Source organism: Oratosquilla oratoria, chromosome 8, assembly GCF_046742065.1.
Source record: "Oratosquilla oratoria isolate Oo_2021 chromosome 8, ASM4674206v1, whole genome shotgun sequence".
Lineage (NCBI taxonomy): Eukaryota > Metazoa > Arthropoda > Malacostraca > Stomatopoda > Squillidae > Oratosquilla > Oratosquilla oratoria.
Window position 1 is genome coordinate 60,167,201 of NC_134784.1, and position 15,757 is coordinate 60,182,957.

The 15,757-nt window shown below is 42.2% G+C and overlaps 2 protein-coding genes across 4 annotated transcripts in view; one reads left to right on the top strand and one right to left on the bottom strand.

Annotated features, from left to right (window-relative positions):
* The window catches only part of LOC143027766 (neuroendocrine convertase 1-like), a 159,656-nt gene that overhangs the window by 143,688 nt on the left and 211 nt on the right, over nucleotides 1-15,757 (bottom strand). For all 3 annotated transcript variants that reach the window (XR_012966647.1, XM_076189294.1, XM_076189293.1), the window contains exon 1: nucleotides 15,259-15,757. This exon is cut by the window's right edge and continues 211 nt beyond it. Coding sequence is in view for 2 of the 3 variants with exons in the window: in XM_076189294.1 (XP_076045409.1) it covers nucleotides 15,259-15,757 (499 nt within the window). In the remaining variant the exon portion in view is untranslated. The remainder of the gene's footprint in view (nucleotides 1-15,258) is intronic.
* On the top strand, nucleotides 4,028-5,390 carry LOC143027767 (uncharacterized). Its single transcript, XM_076189295.1, has 2 exons — nucleotides 4,028-4,150; nucleotides 4,287-5,390. The coding sequence occupies exons 1-2, from the start codon at nucleotides 4,145-4,147 to the stop codon at nucleotides 5,388-5,390; spliced, it is 1,110 nt and encodes a 369-aa protein (XP_076045410.1). The 5' UTR covers nucleotides 4,028-4,144.

Here is a 15,757-nt window from a genome sequence, read left to right on the forward strand (position 1 = left end):
TACTGTCCCAAAACCGACTTAAAACTGACCAACAACGAAAAAAAAAAAAAAGATTCGACAGGAAATATAGATTAATATATTCATTTAATTCATACTTCCTCTGCAAGAAATGCAGGTGATGAATTGATACATTCAAATATCATTTGCTTTATTTTTGATAAGATGTTTCTTTGGTGAAAACACACTGAGAGAATATACGTACCACATTTTTTGTAACCAAAATGTATTTCTCTCTATGTTAATTATACATTGCAAATATTGAACATGAATTTAAAACATTTCCCCAAGAGTTTGGAAGTTACTTAATATATTAATTTTTTGCAGAATGGTTATGCATTAGAACGAAATTTTGCCATGTCTACGAGTACCGTATATTGCCGATACTCCAATCATTAAGATAAGGTGTCATTTATTGTTCTATATCCATTAGCTAGCTAATTGTAAACGATTAAATGACACCTTAATATTCTTTGTGATTTGAGAAACTTTTTCTCACAAGAGGTTTGGCGCTTGTAATTTCTTTCGATCTGTAAACCTGAAAATCAATTTGGTCACTGCTTTTTGTATCTCTTCAATTTTGTTTGTGTGTTTAACTTTATACGGAGACCAGACCACCGCTGCATATCCTAAATCTAGGGCGGATAAGGAGTTCTATGATTTTCATCATCACCAATTTCAATGTTGATTGCGAGGTACCTTGCGTTCTCTAGTTTTCAGCGCTCGTACCCTTGATATCTCAGAAATACAATACAAAGATATGAAAAGGATTAGTGATACAACCCTTGCTGAGAAATTATTAGATATATTCAATTACTGAACAAAGGTACTTTTTTATTTCAAATTAGAAATGTCATTTAGTAAAATACAATGAATGCACATTATGCTTTCTCATGGTAAATATACAATACCATTGCACTGGGTATCATGTCTCGTACCCCAAATTTTAAGGTTTCGTAATCCTTCCTTCGGAGTACAGGTACCCCAGGTTAAGAACCACTGCTGTAGATCCATGTACATACATATATATATATATATATATATATATATATATATATATATATATATATATATATATATGTATATATATACCTGTATATATATATATATATATATATATATATATATATATATATATATGTGTGTGTGTGTGTGTGTGTGTGTGTTTACCTAGTTGTATTTACCTAGTATCATACGGCTCGTGTGACCCGTCTCTGTATCTCTCAGCATCAAGTTTTTTCTTAAAATCCTGAATAGTGTTTGCACACACTGTTTCTTTGTCTAATTTGTTCCAAGTATCTATCACTCTGTGTGGAAAGTTATTTTTTTAGATCTCTTCTGTAATTATCTTTTTTTTTTTATTTTCGTGTCCTCTTGTTTTTCCATTTCAATAAGTCATTCTTATCTAAGATTTCCATTCCCTTCATAATTCTATAGATTGTTAGTAAGTCTCCCCTTTCCCTTCTTTGTTCCAGAGTTAGTAATTCTAATTTGGACAGTCTTTGTTCATGTGTCATTTTGGAAAGAGTTGGTGCCAGTTTTGTAAAAACAAAATATCGAGAGATTATAAAATTGGTACAACGCGCTATTTTCACAGAAATACACATGCGCATGCGCATGTGTATATACCACTATTGGTCGTTCGAAGAAGAGCTCTCTATCCACAGGGTTCGATTTGCAAACACTCAATCGAACTTACAACATTTGGCACTTCAATCGCTCGCTATGTCATCCTCAAGGACACTGCCGTTAAAGTCCAAATTCGTCATCACTAACAAGAGCGTCACGATCATTCGTCACTATCTTCAGTATCAACCACAATTACACCTTTTCTAACAATTTTTTCGTCGTGAAAAAAAAAAAAAAAAAAAAAATCTGGAAGATGTTTGGCAGTAGAGTCCCAAATGTTCTTCGTCATGATCTGGCTATCATTTTTGTTTTTATTCTATTTTTTTTTATTCTATCACTCCTTATTGTTAACCATCATTCACACTAAGAATACTAACTGCTTCTAGATCAGTTAAAGTCGTGGTATAAGTGAAATACTAAACAATTAGCAACAACAGTTTCTAGACGATGGCCTGGTTCTTAGTTTTCCTAGTAAGGTTTAACGTCATTCTTGTCTTTTTTTCATGTCCTTTCTTATTGTTTCTCTCGTCTCTCTACCTTATGTTGTGTTGTTTTTCTTGTCTTGTTTTTCTTTTCTTGTCTTGTCTTTCCTTGTCTTATTTTCCGTTTTGCATTACCTTGTCTTGTCCTGTCTTCTTATTTTTCGTCTTGCATTACCTTGTCTTGTCTTGTCTTTTCCCGTCTTGCCTTGTCTTGTCTTGGTTTGGAAGTACTAAATGTGATCAGGGCCAACTTGGTAGTCCACTACTACCATCTGCTACTTCTCTGCTGGTAATAGCAGGTGCGCGTTGGATAGGAAGTTCGACTGGGAAGCCTCGAAGCAACCTGACCAGATGGCTCTTGAGGGACTTTGATTTTCTATGAGTTCCCATTCAGCATTTTCCTACTGCACCTTGGGCCGAGACGAGGAGAGTATTGGGATGCTGTACCCATTGCTGAGGGTGTGAGCTTCACTATTAGGTTCTCCAACATAAACCAAGGCATGCTCGGTTGCTGAACGGGTTAGGGCAGGGCATCATTACTTGTGATGAAGGTCAAAGGGACGGCGGTTCTAGTCCCACCACCGGTGAAGTTGAAATAATAACATTGTTTACTTAATTTCACGCTCCAAACGACAACCAGTCGTTAAACCACACCATCAGTATCTTCCATTTACATTCTTATTCATTCATACAAGGAAAACCTGGAAGATATCTCTGATCAATCTACTTGTTCGTTCAGTCTGTCTGCCCTCAATGAGTAAAATTTTTCCTTAGTATGTGACAGTCTTAGGTATGTCACTGTATTGAAAAGGTTCACCTTGGTACAGTGCCACGACCAGAAAATTTATATATATATATATATATATATATATATATATATATAGATATATATATATATATATATATATATATATATATATATAACGACAAAGATAATGATAACAAAAGAAGATAAACAGATAAGGAAAGTCTAACTCCTTCCAACAACACATTCTTCGGTGTCTCTTGTTTCGATTGCTCTCCTGTGGCGTGGCAGACACGGGCGGTCCCATTATTCAGCGATCACTCCAGGGAGTTGCAAGGGTAAGGAAGAGGGGAACTGCATTTCGACTGGTGTCTCTGTCAATGAAGCCCCGCACCCCCACCCTACCCCTATCCTGCTATTGCAGGTCAAGGTCTATCCAGCAACTATATATATATATATATATATATATATATATATATATACATATATATACATGTATATATATGTATATATATATGTATATATGTATATATACATTATATATATGTATATATATATATATATATATAGTATATATCTATGTATATATACATTATATATATATGTATGTATATATATACATATATATATATGTATATATACATTATATATGTATGTATATATATATATATATATACACATATATATATATGTATATATATATATATACATTATATATATATATATATATATATATATATATATATATCAAGGACTACTATTACACAGGACGTACGCACCCAGATCCCTGGTTCCGCTAGCGGAGGCCATTGCTTTCTTTGTAACCTAACATTTTATATTGGACAAATATATCAAAACTAGAAACCTAATATTGTATATAGGACAAATATATCAACTATTGACTTATTCAATGCAGTATAAGTTAATATAAACTTTTATAGTGATATAAGAAACTATTTTTAAGGCACTGTTATGCTTTGAAATGCCAATTTTACCCGGACTTAACAGGTATTATCGGCTGAAAGAAACCTGCACAGCGAAGCTATAGCGATAATCCCATACCACACTCCTGGTCATATGGCCATTTCCCGAAGGTTGAGTGTGGTTTGAATTTTCCGCCAAAATCATCGGAAATTTAAAATTCCCGGCTCTGTGCAGGCATGCGCATTGTCGACCCCACCTCCCCCTCCCTATCCCCTCCCTTCTTACCCGGCTAGCTCGAGCCGGACGTCGCGTCACTTAGCATCGCGGAACCAGACGAGTCGGTCACTCCACAACCCACCTTCTTTTCATGCCGGTAAGTCTGGTTCCTGCTCGTGCTCGTGTGTTCTCGTAGGGAGCCCTACCTGTTCTCCTGCAGTTTTTCCCCTTCGGTGTTGTGTCCAGACACCTTTGGGACACCCCTTCTATGATTATCATTATTCTATTTTCAGACCAAACGCTTGTGTGTGGAATCCGGCTGCACAGCCAGGATCTCGTCAGACGGCCACCACGACCTCTGCTCCCGCCATGCCCCTTGTTTCTCACAAGCTGGCTTTAACCCCCTAGCCTGCGTTGTGTGCAAAGCGCGGGTTGAGGAGATTCGTGCTGCTCCTCCCAAAACCCGTTCCAAGCTAGCCGCCCTCGAACTTCTTCGGGAGGCATGGCGCAGAGCTCGGAAATTGAAATCCGCTCACGACCCCCCCCCCCTGGTGTGGGCGGATCCGGCGTTAGGCGTGGAATTGGGCCTCGTTCGCCCTCGCCATCCGTCTCCCTATGTCTCCGAGACTTCCGTTGGTGGACAACCTGGGCCTCTCGGAGTACAAGGGGACGAGTCTGATGTTGCGGAGTATGGTGTCCCCGAGCGTCCTCAGGCCTCTCGGCAGCCCCATACATCCGACCATCAAGGGTCCTTAAAACCCTTACGGCTTGCTTTGTCAAGCACCCCCACGAACTCGTCTTCCTCCCTAGTTCACTCACGTGAACCCGGCAGGAAATCTTGCTCGAAAAAGAGGTCTGCCTCACCGAGGTCCAGGACGCTCAGCTTGTCCCCACCCTCCACAGCCTCTCCCCCCAACTCACCCTCCCTTCCTCGCTCTCCTTTTCCTCGCCGTAAATCCCACAAGGGCAGGGAGCCGGGGGACGAAACGAGGGGAGAGGGAACTCTGGCTGCCCAAGTGGCTGCCCTCCTTCCGTCCCGGATAGGCCCCGTCCTTGAATCGGCCCTATCACATTATCCGGCCTTTCAGGCCGCGCAAATCATAACGCACCCCTCTCCAGAGCAACCTCCTATTGAACCTACGGCTCTAGCCCCCCCTCCCACTCTCCCTCCTGGTCCTTCCCTCCGCCCCTCCGTGCCGGCGACAGGTATAGGACTAGAAGGCCCCTCTCAGGAGGAACCCCCCAATCAGACGTCCGTCGGGTTGGACGGGGTGGAGGACCACTACAGTTCTTCTTTACCTTATCCTCCTACCATGACGGACTCTGAGTTCACCCCTTCTCATGGTGTGACCTTCCCCGGTCCTGGGAGTACTCGTTTGGAGAAGATCACAAGCTAGTGGCCTGGTCTCCCGACTACTCGCTATTGGAGGGCTGGAGGAGGAGAGATGACGTTATCCTAAAGTGGGCCAACGACGCGGAGGGGGCTAAGGTTCTATATAAGATTCGACCCCTCTCCGCCCCGGCCTCCACGCCCTCCAGGATTTCCACCTCTAACACTCTGGACGCATTAGGTGCTCTCCTGGAGAACCCTCGTTTAAACCCTGATGGGCATATGTTTGTCGACAGGTCGGGGGACTCACCGGCGGTAGCACTCTCCCCAAACGCCTGGTTCCCGCAGGAGAAAGGGGAGAAAGCCTTAGACATCCCTGCTCTCGAGCGGGCCCAAGACCAACCCAAGACGGTTCCTCCTCGACGGCATATCCCTTCATCATTCCCCGTCGTCCTGCCACCACCCTTCGCGCCGGAGGGCCTGCGCGATTGCTTGTGGCACTCGGGCAGGGACCCCGCCCTCCCCCATCAACTTAGTGAACCAGAGGCTAAGTTGCTGACGACGGAGGCCTCGACCAGACAAGACCTTGCCTCTACCATCTCGACCGTCACGGCAATGGCGATGATGAGGAACTGGCTGACGACGCTCGCCACGAGCTTTGAGGACTTCCCGCGGGAAGAATTGAGGTGAGTGGGATATTTCAATCTATAGAGGGTCCAGACCTGTCCTGGCGAGAGACGCTCAGGTAGCGTCTTCACCCAGGACGGAGCCTCTTGACTAGCGCCCGAGGACGAGGTCGTTCGGAAACGACCTCGGCTTCGCATATGTTATACGTTCTACAATTGAGCGATGTGACTTTATTACACCCTCCGGGGATCGGGATCCTTCTCGCCCTACTAATTTGATTCGCGTGTTTTCTGTATGCAGAGACACCCTGGCGGCACTCTCTACCGTGGCAGAGGGTACAGCCAACATGGCGTCATCAGCCCTACCCCCAGCAGCGAGGGCCTTCACCGCGGCTCGTCCGGCAGCTCGTCAGTCTGCAGCGCGGTCGGCCCCGGAGATAGCTCGCCGGGGCGTGGTGAGAGCAGCTCCCCTTTCCCGTGGTCTGTTCGACCAGGAAGCGACAGACCGCGTCTTCGCTACGGTCCCGACCGTCATCCAGATCCAACAACCCTCCCAACCGGAGATTCCAGGACTTCCTTCGGAGACACGCGATAGTGACCATCTCCGCTAGCACAGTTCTGGACTTCCTGTCTTGGCTAGCTGACACCACCAACAGGGCACCGGAAGGCCGACCCGGGCCATGCCCCCCACGCCCACAACATCAGAGGCCTCGCGGCATCGCTGGCGTTTCTCCGCACCCACTCTGTGGAACGGGTGCAGGACCTCGGGGGCTGGGCATCAGCAACTTCCTTCAGGACACGGTATCTCTACCACTCGATCACCCCTGTCCCATGTGTCGCCATGGGAACGGCTCCACCCCTCTTCGCAAAAGAAGGGGGGGCAAAGGGCGACCGAGGGGTAGGGGAAGGCCCAGGAACCGCTGAGCAAGATACAATATTCTACATAGAATTTATGCACTATGTGAATTGTACAATATTATTTTTATAAAAAATAAATAAATAAATGAATATATATATATATATTGATATTGATATCGATATAAGTAAAAAAAAAAAAAAAACAGGTCGAAATGGACATGACTTCTCCTATTCAACTTAAGCTAATCTATAGTCATGATGGTCAAGAACTTTACCATGTTGAAATTAATTTCAACGCTCACTGTGACTCAGGTCGAAATGACCATGACTTTTCCTATTCAACTTGAGCTAATCTACAGTCATGATGGTCGAGAATTTTACCATGTTGAAATTAATTTCGACGCTCACCGTGACTCAGGTGGAAATGGACATGACTTTTCCTATTCAACTTGAGCTAATCTACAGTCATGATGGTCGAGAATTTTACCATGTTAAAATTGATTTCGACGCTCACTGTGACTTAGGTCGAAATGACCATGACTTTTCCTATTCAACTTAAGCTAATCTGTAGTCATGATGGTCAAGAATTTTACCATGTTAAACTAATTCAACGCCCACTGTGACTCAGGTCGACATGAACATGACTTTTCCTATTCAACTTAATTTAATCTACAGTCATGATGGTCGAGAATTTTACCATGTTAAAATTAATTTCGACGCTCACTGTGACTTAGGTCGAAATGACCATGACTTTTCCTATTCAACTTAAGCTAATCTGTAGTCATGATGGTCAAGAATTTTACCATGTTAAACTAATTCAACGCCCACTGTGACTCAGGTCGACATGAACATGACTTTTCCTATTCAACTTAATTTAATCTACAGTCATGATGGTCGAGAATTTTACCATGTTAAAATTAATTTCGACGCTCACTGTGACTTAGGTCGAAATGACCATGACTTTTCCTATTCAACTTAAGCTAATCTGTAGTCATGATGGTCAAGAATTTTACCATGTTAAACTAATTCAACGCCCACTGTGACTCAGGTCGACATGAACATGACTTTTCCTATTCAACTTAATTTAATCTACAGTCATGATGGTCGAGAATTTTACCATGTTAAAATTAATTTCGACGCTCACTGTGACTTAGGTCGAAATGACCATGACTTTTCCTATTCAACTTAAGCTAATCTGTAGTCATGATGGTCAAGAATTTTACCATGTTAAACTAATTCAACGCCCACTGTGACTCAGGTCAACATGAACATGACTTTTCCTATTCAACTTAATTTAATCTACAGTCATGATGGTCGAGAATTTTACCATGTTAAAATTAATTTCGACGCTCACTGTGACTTGGGTCGAAATGAACATGACTTTTCCTATTCAACTTAATTTAATCTACAGTCATGATGGTCCAGAATTTTACCATGTCAAAATTTATTTCAACGCTCACTGTGACTCAGTGATGTCACGGTATGATGACGTCATTGTGATAAATTGACGTCACCATGTAGTCCTATGACGTCAATTTGTGTCCCTGTGACGTCACGAGACGATCCTATGGCGCCATGATCAATCCGGTGACGTCACAGTATAATCACATGATGTCACTAGGTATTAAACATATAGAAGTCCGCTTGTGGGTGATGAGACGTCACAAATTGCCATAGCACACTATTGGATGAAGACGCTCGCCACGGGCTTCGAGAACTTCCCGCGGGAAGACTTGGGGTGAGTTGGATACATACCGAGGGTCCAGGCCCGTCTTCGTGGGAGACGCTCAGGGAACGTCTTCACCCAGGACGAAGCCTCTTGACTAACGCCCACGGACGAGGTCGCTCGGAAACGAACTTGGCCTCGCATACTCCCTTTCGGTTTCTCGCTTACCCCGAGGATCTTCACGAAACTAGTGAGAGTGGTAGGCGTACGTTGGACGGAAGCAAGCGTCTCCACACTCATGTTCCTAGACGGCTAGTTGATGCATTTGCCCACCGGGGAGGGTGCATCGGCCGACATCTCAATGGCTCTGAGTGTGTTGGCGGACGTGGAGTTCGGGGTGGACTGGGACGGGTCTGCCCTTGCTCCCACACAGACTTTATTGGCTCGGGATTGAGTGGGACACAGTCAGCGTCCTTCGGGTGCTCCCCTGCGCCAAAAGAGCGTGCTTCTCTCACACGTCCTCCCTCCTTCGGTGGCGGGGGCCTCAACTTCGCGACCCCGGCCCTTCCACTGAGCCGCTTGGGGCGCCGACGGCTGGTACGGGAGGTCGACAGGAGCATACTGCTTCTCCCGCGTGACCTGCCCGGGCCGATACCCTCAGCACTCCACAGGTTGTTGCGTCCCTGGCTTCGGTCGGGGGCCCTACGCCGGTCGCTGGAGTTTCTCCGCACCCACTCTGTGGAGCGGGTGCGGGACCTAGGGACTGGACATCGACGACTCCCTTGGGGACACGGTGTCTCTACCACTCAGTCGCCCCTGTCCCATGTGTCGCCATGGAAACGGCTCCACCCCTCTCATCTCAAAAAAGTGGAGGGGGCAAAGGGCGACCGAGGAGTGGGGAGGGGCCAGGAACCGTTGAACAGGATACAAATTTCGTATAATTTACGCATTGTGTGAACAGTGCAATGTTGTGCATGTCACATTCTTCGGCGTGGGTACTTGACGTTTCTGTCTCCCCTCTACTGAGTGATAAAATGAATAAGTCTCCCATAGGAAAGACACACGTAATAACGGTTTGATTCAGGCTTCACCTCTCCTCCCACCTGTCCTCGTCTCATGCATAGCTTCGCTGTGCAGGTTTCTTTCAGCCGATAATATTTCTTTGTCGCGGCTCGTGCCGCTTAAATTCTTCTTATCGGCTTAAGAAACCTGCACAGATTTAGGGTCCCTCCCTCCTCCCACAGGCGAAGCCTTCATTTCTCATTGAAGTGACGCGACGTCCGGCTCGAGCTAGCCGGGTAAGAAGGGAGGGGATAGGGAGGGGGAGGTGGGGTCGACAATGCGCATGCCTGCACAGAGCCGGGAATTTTAAATTTCCGATGATTTTGGCGGAAAATTCAAACCACACTCAACCTTCGGGAAATGGCCATATGACCAGGAGTGTGGTATGGGATTATCGCTATAGCTTCGCTGTGCAGGTTTCTTAAGCCGATAAGAAGAATTTAAGCGGCACGAGCCGCGACAAAGAAATATTATTGTACGAGGTTAGTGGTCACCAGGGTTGGCGATTTTTTTTTTTTTTATCTTAAAAAAAAAAAAAAAAAAAAAAAAAAAAAAAAAAAAAAAAAAAAAAAAAAAAAAAAAAAATCGATTTTTTATTTATTTAAAATATCACCAGAAACCAGTTGGCAAGGAGGTGAGATTACTGAAAAAAATCGTAGCAACCATGAACAGTACAACCAAAACAAAACCGGGCGTTTCTGTTGGATCATCATCTCCTTAAGGTCCAACGGCATTGGCTGGTGTGTTTACGGGCAGTGTGCCACCGAATGTGAGTAAGCACTGTCCAAGCAGATCAAAGTCTTGGACATTAAATAACATGAAAAAATAAAGATCTATACTTACAAAATAAGAACTCTCTCAGAAGAACACAGGCTGGAGAGTTTAATGGAAGAACTAGACAACATCAAGTGGAACATCGTAGGACTGAGCGAAGTCCGAAGAGCGGAAGAAAAGCTGATACAATTACAAGATGGTCACCACCTGTTCTTCTATAGAGGTAAGGTCAAAGAAAGATCTAGTGGAGTAGGATTCTTGATAAACCGAGAGGTTGCTGGTAACGTAGTCAAGTTCAGTAGTTTATCGGACAGGGTAGCTTAAATTGTGATTAGGCTGTGTAAAAGATACACTCTAAAAATAGTTCAAGTTTATGTACCAACTTCACTGAGTTTAGACGATGAAATTGAGTTCTTCTATGGTGATTTAAGTCAGGTAATAGATTAAGAAAAAAGTAAGTACACGTTGGTTAGGCGACTTTAATACTAAAATGGGGAAGAAGATGGGAGATGAGACGTGCATTGGTAAATTTGGAGTAGGTGAAAGAAATGACAGAGGTGAGATGTTAGTCAATTTTGCAGAAAACTACTACATGAGGATAATGAACACTTTCTTCCAAAAGCGTGTAGGTCGTAACTGGACGTGGAGAACTCCAAATGGAACAACAAAGAACGAAATAGACTTCATATTAGATGAGAGCAAAAGCGTTAGCAATGTTACGGTGATAAATAAAGTCAGCATAGGTAGTGACCATAGAATGGTAGGTTGCACAGCTAAATACAATTTCAGAACAGAGAGAAATAAACTAGTTTTAAAAAAGAAAATAAGCCTTGCGAAGGTTAAGGATAATAATAAGAAATTTCAGTTAGAAATTAAAAACAGATTCGAAGCTCTAAGAACTAACGAGGACACAGTGGAAGATGTTAATTTGAATTTAGTGAATACCATTAGGGAATCGGCAGAGAAAGTAGGAAGTACAACAAACATTAGATAAAACAAATACTCCAAACCTACAAATGACCTAATTAAAAGAAGAAGGGCCATGCAGATTAAAAGCAGGAGAGACGAAATAGAAAGAGTAGAACTAAATAAGCTTATCAACAAAAGGCAGAGATCAGAGAAAAGAAAGAGAAACATGGATGAAATAGAGGAAACTATTCGGAAAGGTAAAATTATTAAAGGGACCGAGCGCAGACATGTTTTAGGAAGACAGCAAATTATATGTTTGAAAGATAGAAATGGAGAAATAATTAAATGTAGAGACAGAATGGTAAAAAGAGTAGAAGAATATTACCAACAGCTTTACTCGTCGAAGACCGTAGCTGAGTCAGTAAATTCATGTGTAGACGTCAGTAGTGTACCAAAGATTACAAAGGAAGAAGTAGAATTTACTCTAAAAACATGAAACGAGGAAAAGCACCCGGGGAAGATGGTATATCGATAGATCTGTGGAAAGACGAAGGGAAATTAGTTCATATCAAATAAGCCCACTTGTACACCCAGTGCTTACGTCAGGAAAGCGTTCCTGAATCATGGTGCAATGCTATAGTGATTTTGCTTCATAAAAAAGGAGACAAGAAGGACCAAAGTAACTATCGACCGATCAGCTTGCTATCAGATGTATATAAAGTATTCTCCAAGATCCTTACAAATAGACTAAGTCAAGTTTTAGATGGAAACCGAGAGAACAGGCAGGCTTTAGGAGCGGATATTCGACTCTAGACCATTGCAGGCGATAAACCAACTAATCGAGAAAACGACAGAATACAATATACCTCTCTATTTAGCTTTTGTAGATTACGAGAAGGCCCTTGACTCGGTAGAACAAATAGCAATACTAAACTCGCTACGCAAACAGGGTACAAACGAACATATCGTAAGAGTTTTAGAAAAGATTTATGCGAAAGGTACCGCTATAATTCGACTACATAAAGATACAGAAAATATCAAGATCGAGACGAGAAAGGAGTACGGCAAGGCGATACAATTTCACCTAAATTATTTACAGCTTGTTTGGAAGATATTCTCAGAAGGTTGAGTTGGAAAAAAAAAAAAAAAGGTTTGAAGATCAATGGCGAATATTTGAACCACCTAAGATTTGCGGATGACATTATCCTTCTTTCAGAAATAGCTGAAGACTTGCAAGATATGTTGAGTGATCTAAACAAGGAAAGTCTCCAAGTATGTTCAAATATTAACAAGAGTAAAACCAAAGTAATGTTCAACACGAAAGTTCAAAGTAAAGATATTATATTGAAGGTGAGTCTTGATGAAGTTGAAGAGTATAATTATTTAGGCCAGATGGTGAAAGTGACGAAAGATCATGATAATGAAATAAAAAGACGCATTACAATTGGTTGGAAAGTGTTTGGCAAGTATAATAAAATCCTGAGAGGCTCTCTACCTTTAAGTTTGAAACGTAAAGTTTACAATCAATGCAATAATCTACGGGTGTGAGACTTGGAAACTGATGAAGACGATGGAAACAAAGCTATACACTGCACAGAGGAGAATGGAGAGATCAATGATGGGAATAACACCGAGAGACCGAAAGAGAGCAAGTTGGGTGAGAGAGCGGACTAAAGTGAAAAATACTGTGGAGGTAGTAAAAGAGAGGAAGTGGAATTGGGCGGGTATGTTAGTGCGAACGACTGATGAGCGATGGAGCAAGTGTGTTACTGAGTGGACGTCGCAAGATAGGAAGCGTGGAAGAAGACCAGACAGAAGGTGGAGAGAGGAGACCAAGAAGTTTGCAGGGCTGACGTGGCAGAGGATGGCACGGTCGTGCGATTCATGGAATGCTATGAAGGAGGCTTTTGTTCAGCAGTGGACTCAGGATGGCTGATTTGATATATATATATATATATAAATATATATATATATATATATATATATATATATATATATATATATGCGTGTGTGTGTGTGTGTGTGTGTGTGTGTGTGTGTGTGCGTGTGTATGTGTGTGTATTCACCATGGTCTTTGGATCACGTGTTGGACTCGTGATCGACAGCTATTTCCCTCCCGGAAGAGAGCTCAGAGCTCATAAATGACCGATCTATGGGTAATGCTCTGATCTTACACGCACACACCCACAACTCCCCGCCCACGAGAGTTGGCGTAACGACTCGCAGCGCATTAATACTGAATTTATTGCAGCCCTGGGCAGGATTGTGTGTGTGTGTGTGCGTGTGTACGTATATATGCATATATTATATATATTATATATATGTATATATATATATATATACATATATATATATATATATATATGTATATATATACATATGTGTATATATATATATATATATATATATATACATATATATATATATGTATATATATACATATGTATATATATATATCTATATATATATATATATATATATATATATATAGGTATATTCAGTAAAGTAAATTTCCACAGGAATCAAGGACTAATCAGGAATGGATGGCAGAAATCATGATGATGTGGACAAATGAAGAAAGCCCAGAATATGATCAAAGAACGATATGCTGACACATGTGAAGAAACCAAAAGGACATGTAAGACAGTAGCTACAAGAGAAATGTAAGGAAGCGGGACAATTAGATAGATCAAATCCAAAAAGAATATAAAGCTAGTGGTGGGACGATACCAGAATGATTCCGATACTGCTCCAAACTTCCGATTCCTATAGAAGTCCAAGTCCGATAACTGCAATGGCTATAATTCACGGTTATTTCCAGGCCCTGCAATTAGTTTGGAAAACAAATACTTTATGAACAAAGTACACTTGTTAATAATCTATCGGAATCGGAAACTTAGGGCAGTAACGGGACTCTTATCGGAATCGTTACATAATTTCATATCGTCCCATCACTAGTATAAACTAATGGATGAATTAACTGGTAACATAGATAAGCATATCATCAAGGATACTAATGCAAATGTAGGAATGTAAAGAAAGTACTGATATGGGGATATCATATGAAAATGCTCTATAGCGATGATAATGAAGCCAGAAATTACAGAAGAAATTTGGGTCCCTAGTTAACGATAGTGTTGAAGAAAATAAAGATTAAATCAGGGAGAGCTATAAAGGAGGATGGGGCAGTCGTGAAAATATTAGATAAATCCCACGACAAATGAAAAAGAATAGTTTATTGCATTTCACAAGATAGCTGAAAATATGAACCGTGAAAGACAGAGACCAAAAAAATCATTATGACTCAGATAATGAAGTGAATAAGAAATGAGCTGGAAGAGAAAGCAGATCAAAAAGACTATCAATTTTGTAAATTAAAGGGAACTGAGAATGGCACCAATGACCGAAGGTGATAAAGAGGGCGTTTTTTTTATTTTTTTATGAGGACCACTGATACACATACGAAATTTAATGAATAGCTAAGACCGTGTATATTAGCCTCTAGGATTTTCTTTCTAATGAATAAAATCGTCTGGCATAAGCCATAGTGAGATATGGTATATACTCTGCGTGGTTGTGGTTTAACATCATAAGTAAAGTTGGAAACATTTTCCTTTATTTACCTGGATTTACCGAAGTCCAAACTCCCACACGAGGATTCAAGTCACCAAAGCCATTACCGATGTTTGGATGAACCTGAGGGAAATCAACCCTTCGCAGACGTCAACCCAAGAACAGATTTAAAACCACGAGAAGTCTTGAGTGACATTTTCGCTCGATCATAACTTAGAACAAAAATTCCCACTTTTCTCTATATCCTTTTTCATCTTTAAAATGCGCAGTTTAGAGAAGTGCTATTTCCTTGGTCAAGTGATAAGGAGTTCCCTCGCCTTTCATCCCACAAGAGTGAGGATGGTCACGATTTCAGTTCGATACTTGTGCATTAGTTTGATAGAATTATATAGTAAGTATTCTTCAGAAGAAGAGTAATCGCTACGCGATGGAAGTTTGAAACATATGAGAACTGCACTGTACTGTACCTGGCCGAAAAAATCATAGCCCAGGTCCTGGGCGAGCGTCCTCGCGAGGCGCTCTCCGCCAGGAACGTGCACCAGCCACTCATTGAGGTACCTCTTGGTGTGTTCGTCGCCAGCGTGGTTGTGTCCCTTCCATCGATTCCTTTCTCTCTTCTCCTCTTTTTTACCTCCTGCGTCTCCCGTAGACCAATCACCCCCATCTATGATACTCATTTTGTTTGTGTTCGGCACTTTTTTCTTTTTGTCTCTGAACATTTCCTTAGGGTAACTCTGCGCATTAGGCCCGTACTGCAATTTTTCTTTGGTTCCCAGAACTTCGACGAATATCTGGTCATCACCCCTCGGGTTGGTTGGGTTTAGCCACTCGGGTTGCTCAACAGGGTCATCAAACACAACATCCAGGTCCTTCTTCCCTGCAGACGCGGTTTTATCGACAGGGACTTCATGAGCAAACAATTCACTAAGAATCTTCTTCAAGTATTCGAAGTCACGATTGTTTCGT